Source organism: Pelodiscus sinensis, chromosome 27 (genome assembly GCF_052426305.1).
Source record: "Pelodiscus sinensis isolate ZL-2025 chromosome 27, ASM5242630v1, whole genome shotgun sequence".
Classification (NCBI taxonomy): Eukaryota; Metazoa; Chordata; order Testudines; family Trionychidae; genus Pelodiscus; species Pelodiscus sinensis.
In genome coordinates this window covers 14933796-14960796 of record NC_143078.1, presented here as the reverse complement: position 1 = coordinate 14960796, position 27001 = coordinate 14933796, and the positions used below count along the sequence as shown (strand labels likewise).

General features: G+C 51.4%; 1 protein-coding gene across 3 annotated transcripts in view; it reads right to left on the bottom strand.

Moving 5' to 3' along the window:
* LGR6 (leucine rich repeat containing G protein-coupled receptor 6) overlaps window positions 1-27001 on the bottom strand; it is a 168106-nt gene that overhangs the window by 92181 nt on the left and 48924 nt on the right. For all 3 annotated transcript variants that reach the window (XM_075910202.2, XM_075910201.2, XM_075910204.2), the window contains exons 3-4: window positions 13413-13484; window positions 2248-2319 (exon numbers count right to left, since the gene is read on the bottom strand). In XM_075910202.2, coding sequence (XP_075766317.2) covers window positions 2248-2319; window positions 13413-13484 — 144 coding nt within the window. The remainder of the gene's footprint in view (window positions 1-2247; window positions 2320-13412; window positions 13485-27001) is intronic.

Sequence of the window (27001 nt, the reverse complement as noted above, 5' to 3'; positions counted from 1 at the left end):
ATAATGACTGCCCTGCTGGGCCGTGCTGCAGCCAGTGGAGGTCACTCACAACCCACTGCCCAGCATAGCAACCAGCAAGGTACCCCCACTACGTCACACCCTGCGAGCGTGCGTTTGCATCCCACGGGCCAATCCAGTCCCAGCGTGAATCCCACTGAGCCAAATACCACTCTGGTGTCAGAGGGGGGCAACTTCAGCAATTTTGCTACAGTCGCTCCAGCCCCGCGGGAACTGGGAAGGGGATTCCCGAGCGTTGGTTCCGCTCTTGGGGACCAGCTGGGTGGTTTTATGGAGCTGAGCTGGATCCTGGATGCAGCCGGATGTGCTCAGCTCAGTGCCACGTCACAAACAACAACACAACCTCGCCTGTGCCAGGATCTGCCATGCTGCAGAGCACTGCAGGTGTGTGCAGCTGGAATATACCTCCCCTGCTGCCTAAGAGCCCACGCCTGGGAAGCCACGGCTCAGTGGCTGCGCGGGTGCCATTCAAACGCACCTGTTTTCAGTGTCACGTCAGTGGGCCACAGCACCGCAAAGCTGAGAAGACTATACAGACGCTCCCTGTATCAGCAGGAGAACTGCCTAGGAAGTCGTTGCTTTGTGCTCCGTGCCAATGGCTGTGATCGAAAAGCGAACTTCCTGATGCAACCTAGATCCTGCAAGCGCCTAAGCACCCTCAGACGGGGGGTGTCCGACACTGCTGTGTTTGGGAAACCTGACAGGCCGTACCCCCAAACTTTACACAAGTGCTGCTATGCTGACCAAGACCGTCCCATCTGAAGAAGTGGGCTGTGCCCACAAAAGCTCATGATACTATCTCTGTATTTTTGCTAGTCTCTAGGGTTATGTCTACACTGACGGGTTATTGCGCAAGAAGGGCCATTCTTCCGCAGTGTCCACACTGCCCACTCGCTCTTGCGCAAGATTTACAGTAAAGCGTGGTAAGAGAGGGCTTCTTGCGCAAGAGCTACGCTCTTTTCTAACAGGTGTAAGGCCTCTTGTGCTAGAGCTCTTGTGCAAGAGGGCAGTGTGGACGCACGGCAGGGGTTTCTTGCACAAGAAACCCCTATGGCTAAAATGGCCATCAGAGCTTTCTTGTGCAAGAGAGCATCCACACTGCCATGGATGCTCTTGTGCAAAAGCACATGGCCGTGTGGACGTGTTCTTGTGTAAGAGTTCTTGCACAAGAACCCTTGCGCAAGAAGCCATCAGTATAGACACAGGCAATGGGTATGTCTACACTTGCACCCTATTTCAGGAGAGGGATGCAAATGCAGCTGAACGAAATTGCAAATGAAGCGTGGATTTGAATTCCCCACGCTTCATGCATATTTGCGTTACGGCGCTATTTCAAAATAGCGCTATTCTGAAAAAAGAACCGCTGTGTAGATGCCGTTATTTCAAAAGAAAACCCTTCTTCCGAAATAACTGGTAAACCTCGTTGTAGGAGGAATAAGGATTATTTCAACCTTTGAATAAATTCAAATGCTGCATAGTCCTGTCTTTTGTTTCAGCAAGACCAGACTAACACGGCTACATCTCTATTACTATTCAAGAGGCAGTAGGTAGGTTGGTGGAAGAATTCTCCCATTGGCCCTGCATTGTCTACACCAGGGGTTAGGTTGGCTTAACTACACCACTATGATGGATTTTTCACACCCCTGAGCAACGTAGCTGGGTCACCTAAACTTTCTTAGTGTAAACAAACTCAACTGTCCAGGACAACCCCTGAAAGTTGTACTAGTACACCTAGTTCGGTTACTGGGGTGATTTCTTTTAACTCAGACTGATGGGTCTTAAATGGGCACAGCTTATTCCCCTTCCTGGATAGGCATCACCCCTGGGTACTAAGCACTCATTCCAGCCTACGTACAGCTCCACTGGGGCGCGGGGTTGGTACCTCTGCAGATAAATTGTTGCACGCAATCAAGGCCTGTGTCCTCTACTCAAAACTGTGAGGCCCGGCGCTGCTGCCGGCTGCACTGTAACTGCAAGGCTCGGGGGAGAGCTTGCCTCCTGGAGAGCCTTTTCCCAGTGCTCCTGGAAATGCACAACAGCTGCGGTGGCCTTTTCCCACGGGGAGGTGTCATTCCAGCAACCCGAGCCAGACAGCGTGATCCTGCCACAGCAGGTCTCTCCCTCCCCACAAAAGCAGGGCCAGTCGCTCGGGTTGGGAAAGGCCAGGCAGAAGGGACAAGAAACAAACGGCCAGCGGGCAGCTCCCTACGGGGATCGGTCATGGCTTACAGAGACAGGAGGTTTGGAAGATCCCGCAGTGCCTCGGCAGGAATCCGCCTTAGCTGGTTGTTCTGCAGCATCCTGTAATGAGAAAAGAAAAGGCTGTTAAAAAACCAACAACTGGGAGGCTTTCTCCACTTCCTAGGCAAAGCCTAGAGACCAAAGACCAAAGCTGGAGGGGATGGGAGTTATGTTCAGGGGGCCCAGAGTTCCCAAAACGCAGAGCGTAGCACAGACGTGGTGTCTGCATTGCGGCTGGCGGCGTAACTCCCAGCACAGCAAGACATACCCATGTTAGCTCTGCTCACTGGCATTCCAGGCTACTGTGGCATGGGCAGCCATCCATGTACAGTCCCATCTAAGATCCTCGGGATGTACTCAGGTGGCTAGCCCAGAACGCCCCTGCGCTGTCATGGCCACTGGGAAGTTCTTAAATGTCAGCCTGAGCAGAGCTAGCAGAGGACTGTCTACCTGAGCTGGGATTTAAACCTGCAGCATAGAGGGATCAAGGATCCTGCAGCAGAGAGTTCCATAGGGAATGAGGTGGTGTTTGATGGGAACATTTGAGGAAGGCAGTGGGCTGTGTGGGACATTAAAGGGTTCTCTCCTGACTCCCAAGTCTTGATGGTGGAGGACTGGCCCCACATTTATAGGGGATGGATCCTGGTGTTGCATATCCTTCTGGGAGCACACAGAGGGGGTGTCTACACTGCACCGTAACTCGAAATAAAATACGCAAGTTGAGCTACGCAATTATGAAATAAGCTATTTTGAAATAGCATTGAAATTGCGTATCTTATTTCAATGCTATTTCAGAATAGCTTATTTTGGCATTTGGGCTGTCTACACAGCATCAAATTCCAACATAAAGTGCTATTCCGAAACGTCCCTGACTCTCTGTAGAATGAGGGTGGCAAGGACGTTGGAATAGCAAGCCTGAAATAATGGGCTCGCTATGAAGATGCGAGATAGCTATTTCGGGATACTCCGGTATAATAGCGTTGCCCATAGATGTACCCATACACAGGCCCTCCACAGGGGGCTGGGTTCTCTCATTCTGGTGTTTGTAAGAATAATGAGATTCCACACAGACCCACACGTTACTGCTCTTTATACATCACCATTGTTAATCAATTATCATTAGGACCAATGAGGGAGGGTTCCCTGCTCCGACAGGCTAGCAAGGGGACTGGGTGCATTCCAACAGCAGTGCAAGGTACACATGGGGATGGAGCTGCGGCTGCTAGGGCTGAGGCACCCTGCTGGGTGCAGGTGAGGTCACACCTGGAACAAGAACTCAGGCCAGGTGAGGAAGGACCCCAGAAGATACAGAAGCAGGTTCTGAAGATGGTGAAGGACCACGAGAGTTATGCAGTAACTAAGGGACCAGGCTGCTTTGGAGAGAGACAGACAGACTGGGGCCATAACTAGCCCATTAGTTCCAGGGGAACAGTTCGGATTGGCTTTGGCAGGGCCGACTTATCCATCAGGCACAGTAGGCACAGTGCCTAGGCCCACGAAAATGTTTTAATTTCTTTTACAATCAGAAGAAAAAAAATGAACTTTTAGGGTCGAAGAAAATGTTTTAAATTTTTTCTCACATCAGAAAAAAATGAAACTTTTAGGGCCCACGAAAATCTCTTACATTTTGCCTAAAACAGAAAAAAAAATGTTGAAGTATTTAAAGTGATATACAAAATAATTTTGAATATTTTTTTTTTATGGAGGAAGGGGCCCACGAAGGTAAAAGTGCCTAGGGCCCACGAAAGTCATAATGTGGCCGAGGGCTCTGGTGGCTTCCACGCAGCTTCATTGTGAGCCAATAGCAGAGGCAGGAATAATACGTAGACGTCCTGCCACCCAGTCTGCTGCTCTGCCCATGCAGCTTCCCGCTGGGCATGCTGTCATGCCCTCAGCAAATGCCCATTTGGGTAGAGATCAGTGCTCCTTGTAAGCTCAGGGGAGATTCAGATGCCGCCTGGCTGATTAGCAACCCCCACAGCGAGGGGTTTTGTTTCGACTGGTGGTGCACATTCACGCTCTCAGGGGATAAGTGTCCGCCTGGCAAAGCCACCACTCCCAAACATCACAGTTGGGGTGCCTGGAGGCTGAGAAGGGCGACAGGAACCCTCTTGCAGGAAGGCCGCGGCATAACACGACTTGATTTCTCAGAACCCAGAGCAATAGCGCCCCAGAGCCCCACCCCAGAGAGAGAAAAACCCGGCGGCTCCCTAAGACACTGACGCACAACACCCTCCTCCCCATGGCTGCCTGCTTGAGAACTGAGTGCTGCTGCTAGGCCCGGCTTTCCAGCTTCCCGACAGAGCCACTACCCTGCAGGGACAAGGAACAGACGCTGAGAATTTACAGTGACTTCTCACACTGTCGGTAGTTTTCAATATCCCAAACTTCTGCGCCGGCCCGGCCTTTGGGCAAAGTGAGCGAGGTGGTTGCATTGGGCCTCCCACATTCAAGGCCCCTGCCCACCCGGCCGCTCACCCGCTGCCCTGACTGGGAGCCACGCAGCCGTGCGGCTCAGCCTAACACAGCACGCCGCCTTGGGCCCCGCAAACTCTTTGGCCAGGCCTGCTTCTGCAGAACAAAATGCACCTCAAACAACGACACACGTTAAAGCAGTTCTAAGGCACCTGGAGTGTCTGGTGCCTCTGGGTGGCTGGGGCCTTTGGACATCTCACCTGCCGTGATAGCTCATGCTCTTTGGTATCTGTAAATTCAGTCCTGGGTATCAGCTCTTAGAGGTACGTGTTTATATCAGGGAAGGCCTGGCACCTATTGCAGAGGGCAGTGAGGTTTGTGAGTAGGATTGCTAGGCGTCCGGTAGTGACCCGGACAGTCCGGTATTTTTGCCTCCTGTCCGGTAAAAAAATCCAGAAAATAACGGACACCTAAAATGTCTGGTATTTTCTGATTTTTTTCCCGGCCAGGAGGCAAAAATACCGGACACCTGGCAACCCTATGACACACTTAATAACTCTCTGAGTTCTTTTTTTTCTCAGCAACTTTGGTCTCCCCCTCTTTTTTGCCCCCCCCAACAGAATTTTTTTCCCGGTGTTTTTTTTTGGGGGGGGGGGGAAATTCGGTATTTTTGGGTAAACTATCTGGCAACCCTACTTGTAAGTTCCTATCTCGGACTGTTGTGCAGTCAGCATCTGGCTCTTGAGAAAGCTCTGTCTCTAGCTAGGACAAGTCTTTCCCTCGTGGTAGAATCATAGAATACTAGGACTGGAAGAGACCTCAAGAGGTCATTGAGTCCAGTCTCCTGCCCTCATGGCAGGACCAAATACTGTCTAGACCATCCCTGATAGACATTTCTCTAACCTACTCTTAAATATCTCCACAGATGGGGATTCCACAACCTCCCTGGGCAATTTATTCCAGTGTTTAACCACCCTGACAGTTAGGAATTTTTTCCTAATGTCCAACCTAAACCTCCCTCGCTGCAGTTTAAGCCCCTTGCTTCTTGTTCTATCCTCAGAGGCCAAGATGAACAAATTTTCTCCCTCCTCCTTGTGACACCCTTTTAGATACTGACAACCGCTGTCATGTCCCCCCTCCATCTTCTCTTTTCTAAACTAAACAAGCCCAATTCTTTCAGCCTTCCTTCATAGGTCATGTTCTCTAGACCTTTAATCATTCTTGTTGCTCTTCTCTGGACCCTCTCCGATTTCTCCACACCTTTCTTGACATGCGGTGCCCAGAACTGGACACAAGACTCCAACTGAGGCCTAACCAGCGCAGAGTAGAGCGGAAAGTTCTGTTGAATGTGGGCAGCGGGATTCCAAAGTGCTGTTTTCATCCCAGAGCTCGACACCATCTTTTAGGTCCCCGGGGCCTGGGCCACAGTCTCCTCACGACAAGGCCGAGCCCTTGACTCTATGGGGAGCCCTGATAGATGGTGGAGGACGGGTGTGGTGAGCTCGTGGTCACCCATGTTGCCACGGAGCTGTGCTGCGGAGTTGTGGACCGTGAGGCTTCGCGCCCAGGGGTGTTGCCCGGGGAGAGTCCAGCGGAGAGGTGGCACAGCCATGTGTAACCCAGGCCAGGGCGCTGTCTGACAGGACAGTGTGAGAGCTGCCCCATCACACCAGCTCCACACACGAGCAAGTGACTCCACAAGCTCTGTGGGCCCAATCGCCCAGGGAAATGGTCCCTCCCACACACGGGGCCGGGGATTGCCTCTTTCCCCACCCTCATTCAGTGGCCAGAGCCCTTCAGGGGGAATTAAAGCCAGAGCTCTCCCCAGGCCTATCATGGCAGCTTTTCAAGTCCCTGGAAACTCAGTCTGCCTGCTACATGCTCCTGGGCCTGCTGGAGGCACAGTAATTTTGTGGGGGGGGGGGGAGAGGGTTAACGTTTCTGGAGGGAGCTGGAAATGGCAGAGAGTCTGGAGGGGTTTCACAGGCCCACCTGCCAGCGATCCCTCCCAAGAAGCTGACAACATCATTACAGAAAACAATTCAAGCAGCTCTAACAGCTCAGCAGTGAATCAAGAGCACACGACAGCCTAACACATCCCTGCAAACCTGGCTCGGAACCTGCTCCCCACACCTGGCCCTGGCAGCCAAGGTTCAAGGATGCTGAATGTGCCCGGTGAGGAAAAGACTGGGAATGCATTAATTCTAGCAAGCTAAAACCCCTTTCCATGACTAATCTCCACCGGGAAGCCTGAACGGGTCAGCCACTACAAGCACAGACTCTTCCTTCCTTCACTTCATCAAACGATGGGGACTAATTTAGCTACAGCTACAGATTTGGGCGTCATTGTGGATAGATCTTTGACAACATCCACTCCGTGGGCAGCGGCAGTGAAAAAGCAAATAGATTGTGAGGAATCATTAAAAAAGGGATAGAGAAAAAGACAGAAAATATCTTATTGCCTCTCTATAAAACCCTGGTACGCCCACATCTGGAATACTGCATACAGATGTGCTCGCCTCATCTCAAAAAAGATCTATTGGCATTGGAAAAGGTTCAGAAAAGGGCAACAAAAATGATTCAGGGTTTGGAATGGGTCCCATATGAAGAGAGATGAAAAAGACTTGGACTTTCCAGCTTAGAAAAGAGGAGACTAAGAGGGGATAGGACAGAGGTCTATAAAATCATGAGTGGTGTGGTAAAAGTGAATAAGGAAAAGTTATTTCCTTATTCCCACAATATAAGAACCAGGAGTCACCAAATTAAATTAATAGGCAGCAGGTTTAAAACAAACAAAAGGACGTTTTTCTTCACTCAGCATACAGTCAACCCGTGGAACTCCTTGCCAGAGGATGTTGTGAAGACTAGGACTTTAACAGAGTTCAAAAAAGTGCTAGATAAATTTATGGAGGTTAGGTCTGTCAATGGCTATTAGCTAGGATGGGTAGGAACGGTGTCTCTAGCCTCTGTTTGTCTGGAAATGGGTGACAGGAGAGGGATCATGTGATAATTACCTGTTGTGTTCCCTCCCTCTGGGGCACCTGGCATTGGCCACTGTCAGAAGACAGGCTACTGGGCTGGATGGACCTTTGGTCTGACCCAGTATGGTCGTTCTTATGTTGTCCCAGCTAGTCCTGTGCACCTCCCCAGAGGTGGATGCTATGGTTCAGCTGGATTCTAAAGTAGCTTTGGAGTCTCTCTCTTGCAGTGAGGGGCATTTCTGTGAGACGTTTAACATCACTCTCAGTCAAAGGGCACAACAGAGGCTGCTGTGAAGAAGGCAGAGAGATCCAGGATGCAGAATCAGATATCAGGAGGCCAACAGCAAAATCAGCAGGTCCAGAAAACTTGCACCCAAGAGTTTTAAAAGATCTGGCTGAGGAGCGGTACCATTAATGCTTGATCAGTGGTAAGCCCTGGGGAAGTTGCAAAAGACAGGTAGAAAGCTAATTTTGTGCCAATATTTAAAAAGGGTGAACTTGGGTAATTATAGGTTTTTTAGCCTGACATCGATTCGAGGCACGTTAATAGAGTGGCTGATATGGGACTTGATTAATAAGGAATTAAAGCAGTGTAATATAATTAAAGCCACTCAGCATGGGCTTATGGGAAATAGATCCTTTCAAATTAATTTGATTGTTTTCCATTACAAGTTTGGATGATAACGCTAGGAGTGTTGTATTCAGGCCCTCCGATGGGAAGGGGCAAACAGGGAAATTACCCCGGGACCTGGCGATTCAAAGGAGCCTAGGGCTCCAGGCTGCTGCCATTGTAGCAAGAGCAGACGTGGCCAGAGCTCTGGGCCCTTTAAATTGCTACTGGAGCATAATGTGGCATGCTCCGGGCAGGGGGAGCTCCGGGTGGTGCTGAGAGCTGCCTGCCCAGCCCCGCCCCTTCCACCGGAGGCCCCGCCCCTTCCACCTGAGGCCCCGCCTCTTCCGGGAACGCAGAGCCTCCTTCCCCCTTGCTCAGAGGCTGGGCAAGTCTGTCAGCCCCCCCCCCCCCCGGCTGTACTCTGTTTCCACTCAATCTTGCATGACATTTTGATTAAAATACTAGAGCAATCAAAATGCGACATTGCACACCTTAACCGAATTAAAAACTGGCTAACCAATATGTCTCAGAATGTAACTATCCATGGGGATTCATCATCAAGAAGGAATATTTCCAGTGGAGTCCCACAGGGACTGAGACTCATGGCCTGAGACTATCTGACATTTTTATGAATGACCTGGAAGAAAACATAAGCTCATTCCTGATAAAGATTGCAGAGGACAAAAAAATGAAGGCAGCATTAAATAAACAAAGAGGACAGGTGACTTGTACAGAACCATCTGGATTGCTTAGTAAGCCGGGCACAAGCAAACAATACGGCCGTGTCTACACTAGGAGATTATTTCAAATTTACTAAGTTGGACTTCTGGGCACCTGATTTTACAAATTCGAACTTGCATGTCCTCACTGAGGACACAATACACAGAGAAGGATTGGAACTCCACTTCATTGTCAAGTTTAACACTCATGCAAATGGTCTAAATCAGATGGCTTGCACATTATCAACCAACCAACCAATGAAGGTGCCAACGGTTCTTGATGTCTGTGTAGAATCTGGTGTTAGCACTCTTCCTTTCCTAGTGCAAACGAATGGTTATCAGCCTCTTGTAATTATTTAGTCTTTGAGGTGCTAATAGACTATTTGTTGTTTTTTAAGTTTTTCCTGTTACAGACTGGTTCGACTATCCCATTGAAACTAATCTAACCAATGTTCTTTTTTCTCCCCCATCCTCTCTAATTTTTTTCTTTCCCTCTTCCACTCCCTCCTTCCCTTATTTATTCTTGGTTCTGGACTTCCAACACTCCGGTCATCTGAAGAAGTGGGCTGTGCCCACAAAAGCTCATGATCCCATCGACATGTTTTGTTAGTCTATAAAGTGCTACCAGATCGTTTGTTGCTTTTTAAGTTTTTACTTTGATCTGTCAGTTTTCACTTGCATTCACTTAAATCCTGCTTTTTATGCTTAATAAAAGTGCTTTTGTTTACTATCAAGCTCAGTGTCAATAATTGTTACTTGAGGGGAGAGACGCAGCTGTGCACAGCTCTTTCATTAATCTTTAGGAGCTTTCTCTGGGTATAACTTTTACACACACGCAGATTTACGGGCTGTCTCTCCCCTGGGTGCTGCTGTCTGTCAATGGCCTTATCGCCGATTCCTCCCAGGGCTGAGCAAATTCAGCATCTGTGCTGCTCTGTTGGGGGTGGTTACCCCAACTCTGTGCCTTGGCTTGGAGAGACAGTCCTGACCCAGTAGGACAGAGTGGTGGGGTGCCGCAGAGGGCAGCTAGATGGGCACAGTGGTATGATAAGCACACCGGGGGACAGTCTCAAGGGATCAACCCTGTCTTACGGCCTTCAGTGGACACAGAGAACAACGGATCACGGTCCTCTCTACAACAATCCTTAACATATTTCCAGATTGTTATCCGATCCAGTGTTCTTTTCTCAAGACCAAACATGCCCAGTGTTGTAACTTTCTTTGCAGGTCAGGCTTTCTAAACCTTTCAGAATCTTTGCTGCTCTCCACTGCCCTCTCTTCAATTTGTCCACCTTTTCCTCACCGTGTGGCAGCCAGAACTGGACAGAGTATTCCAGAGGGCTGGGTCAAGACTGGCAGCTGTCTACACTGGCCGCTTGAATTTCCGCAAGAACACTGACGATCTCATGTAAGAAATCAGTGCTTCTTGCAGAAATACTATGCTGCTCCCGTCCGGGCAAAAGTCCTTTTGCGCAAAAGGGCCAGTGTAGACAGCTCAGATTTGCTTTGCGCAAAAAAGCCCCGATGGCGAAAATGGCGATCGGGGCTTTTTTGCGCAAAGGCGCGACTAGATTGGCACGGATGCTTTTCCGCAAAACGTGCTTTTGCGGAAAAGCGTCCGTGCCAATCTAGACGCTCTTTTCGGCAAATGCTTTTAACGGAAAACTTTTCCGTTAAAAGCATTTGTGGAAAATCATGCCAATTTAGACGTAGCCAAGGAGTCCTCAGCAGTGCCCCAAAAAGCAGGACCATTGACTCCTCTGTGCCACGAAGGACACTCCCCTTAATACACCCCAGAATAGCAGCAGCCTTTTTTCCACCTGCATCGCACTGACTCCTCTTTCCTTTGAGAGCCTCGCTAAGGCCCAGTCCCTTTTCAGCAGTGCCAATCCGCCAGGGCCTTGTTTTGAGTGCTCCTAACTAACGCTAATCCCGCCCGCCAACGTGCTTGCAACCCCTCTCGCCCCGGTGGGATCTGCAAATGGTACAGACACACTCCTCATTCCGTCATCCCCGTTATGAATTCTACTCCTGACTAGTGCCAGACCCAGGACTGGCCCCCTCGGTTGCCCCTCCCCACTGGAAGGCAAACCCTGGATAACAAGGCTTCTAAGCCCGGACTCGCAGCGAGTGGCATGCCCACCTCAGGGAAATTCCCACTAGGCCACACTTCCCTAGTTGGGGAAGAGCAGGGGGGCCGTTTTCCCTTTTCCCCTGTTTGTGAAGGCCCCCGAACCAAGCGGCATGGTGACCTGGTGCCTGGGTACTTAGCTCTTCTCCGGTGTGGCCTGGCTGCTCCCCGTCATGGCGAAGGGGCCAAATCTGAGGGAAGGGCACCGACCCCTGGCACCAGGTCACGATTGCAGAGTGGGAGGGGTGGGCTCGTTCGCCAACCCCCTCCCCTCAGTTCCAGGGTTTGTCCTGAGTCCCCGCCCCAGGGTGTAGCCCTGCCCACAGTACAATTGCACCTGTGTGTGTGTGGGGGGGAGGCCCGTAATAACCTTCCTGCCCCTCCATGCTCCAGCCACCTCACATCTATCTACAGTCACCCCAATTCCGCTTCCCAGGCAAGCCTTATCCCAAGCATGGAAAAAGCCCCCAAGTTCTCTGGTCTTTTGCAGTTGGGAGGTGGGAAGACAGACCAGGCACCACCTGCTCAAGGCTGCCCCCCCGCTGAGTGAGGTCCCTGTGGCACGTATATGACCACCCCGCAATGTTCCCTCTAAATTTTTTCCCATCCATGTGCAGAATAAATTTTGTTCTGCGCACCGAGGCACATGCAGAAGTGCACCACCAGCAGACACACATGCTGCCAGCTGTGGGTGCTCTGCCAATCAGCTGGATGGCATCTGAATCTCTCCTGGGCAGGCACCCAAATGCTTGGCTTACAGGGAACACTGCCACTCTGGCCTGGGTGCTGGACCCCATGCCAGGCTTGCAAAGAGCTAGCCCTGAGGGTGGTTGTGTACAGAGGAGAGGGATCTTAGCAAGTCAGCATGGAGAGAATACAGCGATGCAGCCTAGGAGGAAGCGTTTGGCGGCTCCCTGTGAATTGTCCTGCCTTGCCTCTCTACTGAAGCGACCCCACTGTCCCTGCTGAGGCATCCGGCCTAGCATCTGGGCCTGTCACAGACGAAGACCACAGGTGTTACAGTCTGGGGTCTGGAGAGGAAGAGCTGGCTCAGCCAGCAGGGGGCGCTGTGCAAGCTACGGAAGAAACACCTCCTTGAGATCTTCCTACATTCTGCATCTGCAGATGGCCGAGAGTCAGTCAAATATAAACTAATCAAAAGAGGCTTTCAAAGCTCACGAATTCCCATAGTAGAAAGTTCCCCTTGTTGACTGGGTGGAGGAGCTGCGGTTTCTCCTCTGTTCCTTTGATATGTTGCCTAATGCAGGCTCCGGATAAAGGGAAACCTAAATGCTAAGCACAGAGATTTTGGGCAGGATTCATACTTTACATCTTCAGAAGACCTAGCAGACAGGGCTGCGCTCTGTAATCCTGGGAGCGGGTTCGGACCTGCTCGCTTCACAGAAACCGTGCCGGCGAGGCCGATTTCACAGTGCGGGCAAGTTCCAAACACGGCCTCCGGGGGAAAATGTTTATGGCAGGAGAGATGTTCAGAAATGTTTGTGGCGCGAGGAAGAAGGACGGGCAGCTGGAGAGATGAGCAGAGACTGCGCCGGAGCATCTCAGAGCAGCAGAAAGTCAGGCAGATTCAGCTCTGGGAGGACTCCTTCACTCACATGTGGCCTCCCACTGGGCCATCCCCGGGTCCCACACTACTGTCTCCCAGTGAAAGAGCTTGGCTGAACAGCCGCAGGGATGGTCTGAGTCCTGGGGGAAACAGCTGTCTTGTCTCAGAACGATGCTGCCTAGAGATTGCTGGTTTTCTCTCTTAGGAAGACAAGGCCACGTCAGAGGTAGCCACGGCCTGGGCTCAGGGTGTAATGCAGGCCTGGGGAGAGAACTACAGAACCTGTTGGCAAGGGAGGAGGATTTACAAAGCACAGATAAATCACCCACATGTCTGATGCATAAGGAGTCCAGGACTGGGCCAGCTGCTGGTCCCCAGGTACATGTCGTAGCGCTGGCAGTGTACGCTATGTAAGGTCATGCAACAGGTCAGGACTGGAGGCAGGCTCTCCCCCATCCATGCCTTCTGCTCTAACCACTGAGCGACCCTTCCTTTCTGAACACCCCAAGCGGGGGGCTGAGCAACCAACCAGCTAAGCCAAAAGCCAGCTGCAAGTCAGGGCCCCCAGCGAGCCGCATGACTTTGCTTGGCATTGCATGGATTCAGAAACTGGCAACTGGGTGCACTATGGCATGGCCCCTGCCTCTGAATCAAAGCCTCATGCCACACGTGACCCTCCCCCGGGGACAGCGGCACTGCAGGAGTGCAACAGGCGCGTGGTACTTACAGGGTCTTCAGGCTGTAGAGGCCGGAAAAGGCTTCTCCTGGGATCTGGGAGAGCTGGTTTCCAGAGAGGCGCCTGCAGAAAAGAGGAGACAATGTCATCAACGCCCCGGAATGCTGCTGCTTTCCCCTTGAGTGGCTGCTCCAGGGAAGGGGATAATGGCCTACTGCTGCTGCCGGCTAATGGTGTCGCTTCTATAGTTCAGCTAGGGGGAGGCCTGTGCTTCTAGCAGGGAGGGACCCAAACTCAGATCATGGCTGTGGTCATTCCGTGCCCCGCTGGAAGAGGCCGCTGAGCCACAGTCACTCGGGCAGGGGAGAGGAAATGAAGCGTGTGGCTTCCCTTCGAAGAGGCCTTGACTTTTTTCTTCCACAAAGCTACCCGCTGGCCGTGACGGTAAGGAGAGGCCCTGCTTTCTGGCCTGCAAGTCCACTGGGAGACGGCCCCACAGAGAGCAGGGAGGCAGGGAAAGTGCGCCCCTTACTCATTAGGAACAGGATTATTTTCCCCTCCATTCCCATGCCCTCTCTTGCCACCCTATCGGCCCTTCCTGGCACCGTTTGGCCTGGCGTGGCCTAGTAGCGTGTCCCCACCGCTCCACCGGCCTGCTCAGCCTTCCCCTATCAGCCAGTCTCTCCAGAGCAATGCTAAGGTGGGGGGGGGGGGCGTCACGCTTCTTTGAATTCCTTCCAACAGATCAAATATCAAAGTGCTGGGCGCGGCCGTGACTCCTCCAGGGCTCAGCAGGGCTCCGGTGCCCTGCATCACCCCATCGATTCAGGCTGAAAAAGCTGCAGGAGAGAGACGAATACAGAAATTCTCTCCGTGCCACTGCAGACATCCCTGGTGCCCCACACGGGAATAAGATCTAATAGAATTGGAAAAGGAGCAGAGAAAGGCAACAAAAATAATGAGGGGCATGGGGCAGCTCCCATCTGAGACAAGATTCAAAACATTGGGACTTTGCAGCTTGGAAAAGAGAAGAGGAGAGATGCATGAGGTCTATAAAATCAAGGCTGGGGTGGAGGAAAAGTGTTATTTACCCTAGGGACACTAACAGGCAGCAGATTTAAAACAAACCTAAGAAAGGATTTCTCATAAGGCACCATCAACCTGTGGAACTCCTTGCCAGGGGATATAGCGAAGGCCAAAAGTATAACTGGGTTCCAAAAAAGAATTAGGCAAGTCCATGGGGGATAGGCCCATCAACAGCTATTAGCCAAAACAGGCAGGGATGCAGCCCATGTTCTGGGCGTCCCAAAATTTCTGGCTGCCAAACGCTGAGACTGGATGACCAGAGTCTGAATCCCATTAATTTCCACTGAAGTATGTGGCACCAGCCACAGTGGGAAACAGGATACTGGGCTAAGTGGACCCATTGATTTGTTCCAGTAGGTCTGTTCTGATGTTCTTAGAGGCAGAGGAGGTTCAGAATCAGAGAGAGGTGATGGAATGAACAGGGGAGGTGAGGAGGAGATAAGGGAAACTCTCTCGTGGAGACCGTACTGTCTGAGATGGCCACCTGCGCAGGCTGGCGAATGAACGGGGGGTGGTAAAGCGGCATGTGCTCTGCAAAAGGGGGCTCTCAGTGTTCGCTCACAACACAGGAACAAGGGGGCAGGAAATCAAGTCAAAAGGTGGCAAATTCAAAGCCAAGACAAAGAAACCCTTTTCTCACATGGTGCATATTGGCCTGTGGAACTCACCACCTCAAGAAATGGCCGGGGTCAGAACAGTTTACCCTTCGGTAGCATTCTAGGCTAGTTCTGGTTGTGGGGCATGGCATGGGGTGGCAGGGCGGGGTCGGTGGCCTATGCAGGAGGTCAGAGCTGGTGGTGCCTTCTGGCCTGGAACTCCATGACTCCATTCCCCTGCATTTTGGCCCTTGGAAAGTCTACCGTTTCCCCACTACCTTCCCCCGCGCCTCTGTGCTGTGCTCCCAGCGGTTCTAATGGCCACACTCCCATTTACAGAGGGTAAACTGAGGCACTGAGTGAGGTCACGTGACCGTCCCAAGATCAGAGGGGGGCTCCGTGGCAGAGCCAGGAACTGAATGGGATCTCCCGACCCTGCATCCCCCGCCTTGGCCATAAACCTGTCTCCTCCTGGGCGTCACCTTCCGGGGCCTGCTACCAGCCCATTGGCCAACCCAGCACATTCAAAAACCATGAGCTTGGGTTTAAATTCAGGACATTGTTATCAACACGCAGTGCAGTCACCTTGCCGAGCTCCCATATCCCCGAGATCCAGACATTCCTTGTGGTTTTAAGGACACCCGGCATCCCCCACTTATTCCCAGGGCCCCAGGAGCTGAGGTTTTGACGCAAAATCCCACCAGATGCACAAGAGCCGGCAGCACACCCAGATGGCGGGGGTGGGGGGGCATCGGGAGGACCTGAGAAAGGCCTTGTCAGGCCTGACTCACCTACCACTGTCCGAGGTTGCCCACTCCCCGCTGGCTAGGCACACTTGTGCGGGTGCACTTGTACTCAGGCCTCCCTCCCCCGCGCTGGAATCCAGGGAAAATTGCTCCCGTAATTAGCCCTCCGACGGCATATCTAGCACGGGGTCGTCTCTTTAATGTGGGGGAGCAAGCTGGAACCTGCCGCCGTGCGGTATGTAAGCTGCCTGGCAAGCCGGGCCCTTTGTCACCAGGGGCGTGCGAGGCGGCGAAACGGCTCCCTTTGATGGCCGATTCCCACGTAGGGCGGGGATGCCTGGGAGATGAAACGGCAAAGCGCCTTCCTTGTCGGGGGGCTTCCAGTGCTGCAGCCCTCTCCCCCGGTACCTTAAACCAGTGGTCCCCAATGTGGTGCCCGCGGGCGCCATGGCACTCGCCAGACCATTTATGTGCGTCCGCGGAGCAATCTAGACTGGCCCTGCCCCTGGAAGTGTAGCAGGTGCCAGCCCCGGGCGCATGGATGGTCCCTGCCCTGGGGTCGCGGCACATGCTGGTGCCAGCCCCGGTGCGCGACGCATGCTTGGCCCCGCCTCCAGGCACGTAGCCCATGAGCGGCCCCACCCTCAGGCACCCACTGCCTTAACCAAACCAAAGAGGCCATGCTGGTCCCTGCTTAGGGGACCCCGTGCCCCAGACCAAGTGAGAGGCGATTCCTGGCCAGCGGCTGTTCCCAGGTAGATAGGAACGTACACAAGAGAGGAACAGGCGCAAGGCTGCTCTGAAACCGGCTGTAGGTCCTCGTTGGGCTGTCCTGGCCAAACAAGGACCTTTCCACTCTGCGCCCCTGGCCCTGCGGGGGGTTCCCCAGAGAGTGAAATGGGGCAGGGCGCTGCACAAAGCCGCCTCATTCGCCTCCGTCGAAACCCTGCTCGGCTGGGATGCCGAGGAACCGCTGCCCAGAACGCCGTCCTCAGCTGGCTGGCTGGCGTGTTTCCAATGCGCCTCACGCCAGGGCCTAGGCCTGGATCAGCAGTTCAGTCCTCACACCGAGAAAGGCGAGAAGAGTTCGGTTTGGGTCGAACCAGAACTGAATCGTTTGTGGGTCGCTCACCAAAACGCAACCTCCCCCGCCGTTTCATTTCAAGTCAAATGAAACTTCCCTTCGGCCACGTCCATTCTACACCTTTTCAATCGGCACAACTCGCATTTGGGTGCTTTTCATTTCGTTGGGTGTCATTTTCCAAGCTTTTCACTTTTTTTTGATTAGCTAAATTTGGAAACAAAAAAAAAGTCCCGAAACAAAACATTTTGAATATTCCAAAACGGGATTTTTTATCATGGGTCGGGGTTTTTTCCCCATATTCGCCACATTTGACCTAAATTCACATAGGCTACGTCTACACTTTTCCGTTAAAAGCATTTTCGGAAAAGCACGTCTAGATTGGCAGGATGCTTTTCCGCAAAAGCACTTTTTGTGGAAAAGCGTCCGTAGCCAATCTAGACGCGGTTTTCCGCAAAAAAGCCCCGATCGCCATTTTTGCTATCGTGGCTTTTTTGAGGAAAACACTACTGTGCTGTCTACACTGGCCCTTTTGCGCAAAAGTCTTTCGGAAAAAGACTTTTACCCGAACGGGAGCAACATAGTATTTCCGGAAAAGCACTGACGATCTTACATGAGTTCGTCAGTGCTTTTCTGGAAATTCAAGCGGCCAGTGTAGACAGCTGGCAAGTTTTTCTGCAAAAGAACCTGCTTTTGCGGAAAAACTTGCCAGTCTAGACACAGCCATATGGTTCCAGTGCTCAGCTCTATGCAAATATGCACTTACACACAGACCACAGCTTCTCAGGGATGGAGAGAAGACTATTAAGGCCACGAGCCAGTTACATTGCTTAGAGGTGTGAAAAATCCACACCTTCTCCCCTGTGGAGACTGCTGGGCAAGCCCACCGAGGGGAAGAGCAAAGGGTGTAGACACGTCCATAGTTAGGTTGTTGTGCGCTGCCTTGTGTTAACCTAACTTTGTAGCGTAGACTTGGCTTCAGATTTACACTTTCCCCCAACAGCGCAATACAGGACATTAAGGGTATGTCTAAACTACACGGCTCCGTCGATGGAGCCATGTAGATTAGGCTGATTGGCAGAGGGAAATGAAGCCACAATTTAAATAATTGCAGCTTCATTTAAATTTAAATGGCTGCCCCGCTCTGCTGATCAGCTGTTTGTCGGCAGATCGGGGCAGTCTGGACGCTCCTCTGTCGACATGAAAGCCCTTTATCGACCTCCCCGGTAAACCTCATCCTACGAGGCATAACGGGGAGGTCGATAAAGGGCTTTCAGGTCGACGCGGGAGCGTCCAGACTCGCGCGCTGAGCCGACAAACAGCTGATCAGCTGTTTGTCAGCTCAGCGCGGCAGCCATTTAAATTTAAATGAAGCCGCGATTATTTAAATCGCGGCTTCATTTCCCTCTGCCGATCAGCCTAATCTACATGGCTCCATTGGCGGAGCCATGTAGTTTAGACACACCCCAAATGTGTTTCCTCCATTCCCTCATTTTATAAGCTGCCCAGTTGCTTGGACAAGATTAGCTCCTTCCAACCCCCGGTACCAGTGGACCATAAGGGTGTCTCCATTGGCACTCCATTTGACCAGACCCTTTTTGGAAACGTAGGGCCTCAGAGGCAGGTGGGAAATGGTCCCGTCCCATGAGAACTGTTGAAAAATTTTCCCACCCCAAAATGGTGGCAGGGAGGAGTCAAAATTGGGACAGAAAGTCGCACCAGTTTCCGTGAATCAAAAATCTGACCTTTGTTTTACAACATGTCAATTTCACACTTTAACATCTGAAAGGGTTTGGGTTTTACTAGATGTGAAATTTCGAAAGACGCTTTTTTGTTTCCAGAGTGTTACAATGAGACAGCAGGCTAATTCCAGACCCTGTGCCACAAAAGGGTTCTGTTTTTGACAAAGTGGCATTTCTCAACAACAGCCTCAAATAGTGAGTGGGAAAATTCCTGACCAGTGCTAATGGCCAGATTCCATGCACATGAAGGCCTTTTTGCCCTGCTGCGTGGAGACTATCACAGCACAGACCGTATGGCCCGGACGGCGGGTATGTGGAAGGCCATCTTTGCATGCTTCCAATAATGGATTATTCCAAGGGCATATTTAGGGAGCTCATCCCCTGCTGGAGGAATTCTCCATCTATCTCAGGGCCTTTTATCACCTGGGCGCTGCTGCAGTATTGTAAAAGGGAAGGGGTGGGTGACAGAAGTCATTCTTCCGCTCTACTCTGCGCTGATGAGGCCCCAACTGGAGTATTGTGTCCAGTTTTGGGAACCACATTGAAGGAAAGATGTGGAGAAATTGGAGAAGGTCTGGAGAAGAGCAACAAGAATGATGAAAGGTCTAGAAAACATGAGCTATGAGGGAAGACTGAAAGAACTGGGCTTGAATAGAAAAGAGAAGACTGAGAGGAGACATGAGAGCAGTTTTCAAGTGCCTACAAGGGTGTTACAAGGAGGAAGGAGAAAAATTGTTCTCCTTGGCCTCTGATGATAGGACAAGAAGCAATGGGCTTAAATTGCAGCGAGGGGGGTTTAGGTTGGACATTAGGAAAAACTTTCTGTCAGGGTGGATAAGCCCTGGAATAAATAGCCTAGGGAGGGTGTGGAATCTCCATCACTGGAGATATTTAGGGTCAGGTTAGATAGACATCGATCAGGGATGATCTAGATTAGGGGTGGCCAACCTAGATAACAAAGAGCCGAAACAGTGGCGGAAAAAATGCAAAGAACCACTCCAGACTTCTCAAGAAAAAAAAAGGAAAGACCCCCTTTAAGGGGCAAGCAAGCTTAGGCTTTTTGGCCATATCGGGCTCCCAGCGATGGCCGCCATTTTGGGTGCCATTTTGAATCGCCTACCTGGTGAGCACAGAGGAGTCGGGGGCCAGGACAGGGGGGAGGGGGAACCGGGGGCCATTGGGGAGGGGTGCAGGAGTGGCTTCGCAAGCCGCACTTTTGGGGGGGGGAAGAGCCACATGTGACTCATGAGCCACAGGTTGGCCACGGCTGATCTAGATGGTGCTTGGTTCTGCTATGAGGGCAGGGGGCTGGACTTGATGACCTCTCGAGGTCCCTTCCAATTCTAGGATTCTAGGATTCTACGTGGATGAGTCACCACCCAAAGCACAAACCACATGCAAGGCCGGTTTGAAATCTGAAATATGTATGTGAAGGGATTTGAGTAAGGGCTGAACACCAATGCATGGACGTGTGTGTTATTTGAGAGAGCTGCATGTGCAGGTGTGTGAGAAGCACAACAAACATACACAAAAGTGTACATACACACTACCATAAAACATTCACAGAACAGCCATAGCTGGCCAGGGTCATCTGACTCTGGCAGACCCGGATATAAAATTGCAGCATAGATATTTGGGATGCAACACAAACTCTGAGATCCTGCAAGGCAGAACGATCCCAGAACCCAGGCTCCAGCCCAACAGAAGTCTACCTTGCATACCGTCCTGGTTCAGTGTCAAAGTGAAGGCAGTGTTTAGAAATAAAAAAAACCATAACAAATGGGGGAAAGTGGAAATAAATAGCAATCATTACAAATTAGAAGTTATAAAGTACAGCAAAATGATAAGGGAAGCTATAGGCATTGGGGGAAACTCTATGGCTAGCAGGGCGAGTAACACAATAAGGATTCTTTAAATTATAATAGGCACAAAAGAAACCTTAGCAATGGCATCGACACCTTATTAGTTGGTAAAATTGTTACTAATAATGCAGAAAAGGAAAAGCGTTCAATAAGAATATCCATTTTGTATTTGGAAAGCAGGATAATGTGCTTATATCATATGAAGTACTTTCCAGTACATTCATAACCGAAAACGATGCCGAACAACATCTGCTAGGGATAAACATTTTTTAAATCAGCAGGCCTGGAAAACTTGCCCTTAGGGGTCCTAAAAATGTTGGCTGGGGAGATCTCATGCCCAATGGTACTACTTTTTATTAATTCTGTGAATAGCAGGAAAATTGCAGAAGACTGGAACAATGCTAATGCTGTGCCAATATTCAGTAAGGCCAAGCAGAACAACCTGAGTGACTATAGGCCGGTTAGCCTGACCTCAGTCCTGGAGAATAAAATGGAAAAGCTGATACAGGGTTCATCTGATAACACCGTAAAAACCAGGAATAGAATCAATGCCAGTCAACACGGGTTTATGGTAACTGGCATACTGAGATTTTTTTATAAGGCATCTGATTTAGTACCACACAGCATTCTGATTACAAAATGAGCCCCACACAAGATCAATGAAGCCCACCTGACATTAGTTATGAACTAGCTAAGTGAGAGATTTCAGACAGTAGTTGTCAAGAGGAGATGTTGATTGCAGGGGAGTATTTTCTAGTGGGGTTCCAAACGGATCAGTGCCGGGCCTGATCCTATTTACCATTCTCGGCAAAAAACTGGAAGTACAGGCAGTCCCCGGGTTACATGGATCCGACTTACATCGGATCCCTACTTACAAATGGGGTGAAGCAACCCCGCACTAGCTGCTTCCCCCCAGCAGACCAGGGAGACGCGGAGCGGCTTTTCTCAGCAGACACCTCAGCTTGAGAATAAAGGACTGAGGGAAGTGAGGTGTGGGAGAATAAAACTGAGCTCTGGAGAAATGTTTGGCTAGAGTTTCCCCTACAATATGTACCAGTTCTGACTTACATACAAATTCAACTTAAGAACAAACCTACAGTCCCTATCTTGTACGTAACCCGGGGACTGCCTGTAAATGTAAAATCATGCCCATGAAAGCTCATAATATAATATATTTACTAGTCTCCAAAGTGCCACAGGACTACTTATTGTAAAATCACAGCTATCTATCTAATCTATCTATCTATCTATCTTTTACAATGCAGGAGGAATACCAGCTAATTCGAGTTAGGGCTTTAAATTGGAATCCTGTTTCACTGCCGCGTGTAGACGTGTGCAGTTACTCCGGGCTAGTCAATTTCTAAAATGGCGACCGGCCGGGAACGTGCAAATCAAGCGTGGGATATTTAAATCCCGGGCTTGATTTGCAATTCCGGTTGCCCTCATTAGCCTCCCTAGATCGATCTAGGGGGCTAGTGTAGATGTACCCTAAGAGCTAGGACCACCAAATTTAGGATGCAGCTTCCTCTTCTCCTAACATAAAACAAGGTTTGGTTGTGCCTGGAAAAGGGGAAGTGCTGGGAATGGGACTGTTTTCCGCAACATGGAAAGGGAGGGGCAGAGAGAGGAGGGACACGATACTGAGATTGGCCACTGGGGGCAGCTGCAGCCCCAAGAGAGTGGCCAGCTCTTGAGGGGCGAGAAGACCCGAGTGCTTCTGAGGCTAGAAAGGACTCTCAACAGCCTCATCTACCCCACTAGCCAAGAGAGATGGGGCGAGATGCTCCACAGACACCTCAGAGGAGGAAGCGTCTCCACGTTCCCCTGCTGAGACCCCAGAGTGTTGCAGTCCCCTCAGACACCAGTGGGGGGAGCAGGCCTGTGGGCCAGTTGGTGGCTGTAGGGTCACCCACTGCCTTTCCCTGGCTCCTTTTGCTATGATCTGCGGGCTCCTTCGGGCCTTAGGATTCCTGGCACTCAAGCTGCTGGCCTAACGAAGAGAAGCATAAAGAGTGACTTGATCTCCATCGGCACATGCTGCCCCTGGTCTGTCTGGAACACTGCACCCTTTCCCGGCCCTGACTATGTCCCCGGCGATACTCCAGGCGCTGGCCCAAAGCAGAACCCCCTGATAACAGGCCCTGCTCTGCCAGGAGGCGACCCAGTGGGAACAGGTGTCCTGAACTGAGAGAGGGTGCGGGGCTAACAGCCGTGGGGACACCTGCAGGCTGCGGGCACCGAGCGCGCCCCTCGGGGATTCAAAGCGCCGTGACGAAAGCCTTTGCCGGGAAACAGAGCTCAACAGGTTCGTATTCCCCGGCCAGCTTTCAAAATCCAAATCCTATGGCTTCTGTGCCGACTGCCCTTGTCTCGCGTGGCTCCCAGCTCCAGGCTGCAGTAAGGGGCATCTATTAGCAACTTTAATCCAAGAAAAGAAAAGAAAAGAAAAGAAAAGAAAAGAAAAGAAAAGAAAAGAAACTTCTGGCTTGAGTTTCCGCAGACCTCTTTCCCGGGGGGTCAGAGCTGTCTTTCTTGGAAAGCTGAGCCAGCCAGTGTCTGTGCAGGGATCATACATGTTCCCGGCTGTTCGCTGCCAGTGGCGAATGCAGCGTGATAGCCTGAGGCAGGGCAGGGATGGGGAGCGAAGGAAGCACAGGGTGCCAGGAACGCGGTCCAACTGCCTGGCGGACAGCTGTCAGGGAGCCAGCTCTGGAAGGGAGTCCCTGGATTGGTTGCTACTCCAAAATCAGATGAAGCTGACTCTCTGTGAGCCCCCGGACTGACGTCACTGATTGCATCCGAAGAGCCCCGCGTGACATACTAACACGTTACAGCTCAGGGCAGCACACCATGGAGTATCGTGATTCTCTGTTTACAGAGAGGTGAGGAGGCTGGGTGCATCGATGGCTATTAGCCAGGATGGGTGGGAATGGTGTCCCTAGCCCGTCTGTATCTGGATCTCGGTGGCAAGGGAGGGATCAGGTGAGGATTCCCTGTTGTGTTCCCTCCCTCTGGGGCATCTGGCATTGGCCACTGTGGGCAGACAGGACACGGGGCTGGATGGACAGTTGGTCTGACCCAGTCTGGCCGCTCTGATGTTCTTACATGAGGATTACTAAGGGAGCTGAGGAGTGAGGTGCGGAAACTGAGGCAGCGAGGAGGGAAGTGACTCACCCGGGACCACACAGTGAGAATTAAGTGGCGGAGCCTGGAACTGAGCTCCTGACTCGCAGCGCTGCGCCGTAACCACAAAGCCCTCCTAGATCCCTGGTGATGAATGATCCCTCCACTGCTGCCGGAGATACTGGGGAGCGAAAACCTGGCAACCAGCACCGCACTGCGCCCTTATGCATGTCAAGGCAGCCCCACGCGGCGTCTCATCACAGTAACCTCAGCTCCTCCCACTGCAGGGTAACGACGGAGCACGGCGCAGGGAGAAGCAGGGCAGCCGAATGCTGCAGGCACAAGGCTGCGGGATGCAGCCCATCACTTCAATCACTAGGGTGACCCTGATTTTTAAAAAGCCTCCAGCGGCAGTCCTGGCTAGGAGAGGCTGGCAGGGCCGCGTAGGGCACCATGAAACATAGGGCACCAAACTGCCCCAAATGTCACGGTGCCCTGTCCAGCCACATGCTGCTTACAGGCTCTGGCTGTACCCAGCCCCCTGTCCACTCCCCACCACTCAGCATTGCTCCAGTCATCCCTGCCCCACCCCTCCCGCTCAGCACCTGTCTGACATCCCTCCCTTGTTTTTTTGCAGTGGCTCCTGCACATTTCAAAGGGAGAGAGGCAGCGGGAACCATGCCCTGAAGCTGTCCCCACTTGCACAGGTTCCCCTCTGTGCCCCAGGCGGTTCTTGTATGTTTCAAAGGGAGAGGTGCAGCAGTCGGACCGGCACAAACGAGCTTGTTTCAATCTCCGCTCACACCATTTTCCGCTGCTTTCAGCCTCCCCTGCCCCCTCCCCAAGACAGTGCTGGGGGGGAACTGGCTTTTAAGCCTTCTCCCCCCAGCTCTGGCTCCTGCTTCCCCCACTTGCTGCCGCTCTCCAAGAGAAGCAGTAGGAGGAGGGGAAAGCGACTAGTCAAGTTCCTACTTCACTAGTCACTTACACCCCTACTCTAGAGCCACTCACAAGCAAAGTTGTAAGAATTTGTGAACAGAGCAAAACTAGGCAGCTTCTCCAACCGTTGTTCTTGGAGATGGCTGAACCGTTTTGTCAGAAAAAAATTAAAACCAGTCTTAGGCAGACACCCAGCATGGAAAATGTCAGCTCAAACAATTAACCTTTAGCAAAGTTATAAACAACTGAAACAGGCTCTTATAATAGGATGTGTTAGGCAAACTTAAGTATAATGTGGTCAGCTCCACGTGCGATCCTCATGTACTAAAGGACGTATGCCATTGCCAGGATTCCTTTTGTTCCGAATATATATTAAAAAATCCTTCTTGGTGTCATTAATCCTACCACCAGTTGTGTTTTCATTGATGCCTTTAGCTTCCCTTATCAATTGTCTGACCTTCATAACTCCGTCGACGGAGCCATGTAGTTTAGACGTACCCTGAGGGACAAATCAGAGGTATAAGTTCCCACGTGTTGCATGGCCTTTACGCTGCCTCCTGAGCAGTGTGAAGGGCGACGTAGCTAGGAGCCAGGTTGGCCTGCTCTCAAGGGGTGCCTGGTTCAGGGCAGCACGTTCAGGAGAGAGAGTCTGGGCCTGGACTTCCTGCTCTTCAGGAAATTCTGACGCCATGGAGGGAAAATGGTTCCGAATGAAAATCCAAAACTAAAACACATGCTGAACATTATTGTCAGTGCTATTTATTAGGGCTATGTCTACACTACGAACTTTTTGCGGAAAAGGCAATGCAAATGAAGTGCTCGTTAGCAACGTTGCGCGCTTCATTTGCATGATCTCTTCTGATCCTTTTTGCGCAAGAGGTTTTTGCGCAAAATCAAGCAGTGCGGATGTGTCCGTGTTGCGCAACAACCTCTTTGGGGCTCCTCCTTGGGGATCTTGCACAAAAAGGGTTTTTTTGCGCAAAACGGAAATGTCTTAAAACGTCTTGTGCAAAAAGGATCGGAAGAGGCCATGCAAATGAAGAGACCGTGCATTGCCTCTTCCGCAAACAGTTCGTAGTGTAGACATAGCCAAGGTGTATTACGGTAGCGCCTAAGGGTCCCACTGGCTACGTCTAGACTGGCATGATTTTCCAGAAATGCTTTTAACGGAAAAGTTTTCCGTTAAAAGCATTTTCGGAAGAGAGCGTCTAGATTGGCACGGACGCTATTCCACAAAAGCACTTTTTGCTTCGTCCGTGGCCAATCTAGACGCGCTTTTTCACAAAAAAGCCCCGATTGCCATTTTCGCAATCGGGGCTTTTTTGCGCAAAACAAATCTGAGCTGTCTACACTGGCCCTTTTGCACAAAAGTTTTGCGCAAAAGGGACTTTTGCCCGAACGGGAGCAGCATAGTATTTCCGCAAAAAGCACTGATTTCTTACAGTAGGAAGTCAGTGCTTTTGCGGAAATTCAAGCGGCCAGTGTAGACAGCTGGCAAGTTTTTCCGCAAAAGTGGCTGATTTTCCGGAAAAACTGGCCAGTCTAGACACAGCCCTGGAGAAGGAGCCCAATGTGTTAGGTGCTGTACAGACACCAAGCAAAGAGAAAGCCTGTGACGTAGTGGGGGTACCTGGCTGGTTTCTATGCTGCTGGCTCTGGGGTAACCCCCACTGGCTGCCGTGGGTACCACGACCCAGCAAAACAGGATGAGTCACTGTGCAAACCAGTATGGCCAGACACCCCCCATGGAGAGGAACAAAGGAAGGTGGATGCTGCCCTGGCTGGGGGGCAGGGCTGGAAGAGGGTTAGTTAGTTGCTGGCTGGGAGCATGGAGGAGACAGCCTAGGGAAAGGGGCTGGAGTTTAGGGGCCCAGTCTCCCCCCATCTCAAGGGGGCCTGAGGCATCCTAGCCCAGCTCTGTGACTAGAATACATCTGTGCTGTACTGTATCTTGGAGAGGCAATAAACTTCCTCTATTCCACCGGCTGGTGCAGTCTGTTTGTGCCATTTCGGGGTGCAGGAGACGGGGCACACCCAACGCGCCGTCACAAAGCCCCTGTGCCAAGGGACCAGCAAGGGGTGTCTCAGACAAAAGACAACAGCTGGCTACATGGGGGCTGGCTGGAGAGTACAAGGAAACAGTGACACAGCATCAGCCAGCGGGGTAGGCTGGGACTGAACAGGCAGCATCAGAACCCCTGGGTTACCTGGGGCAAACTGATTCTCTTCCCTAGCTCCTAATTTATCCATAAGCAAAATGGGGATAACACTACTGGCCCCCTCCCAGGAGATCCTGGGGCTACAGAAATGCAAAGGATGACAGCGTCGAAAAGTTTCATTTCAACTTTCATAATCTAATTCAGCATTGCCAATAACACAGAAATATATCTCGGACAAGGGGGGGAGTGTTAGTCTGTAACTTTAAAAACAGTGAGTGGTCCTGAAGCACCTTCGAGATGAACCAA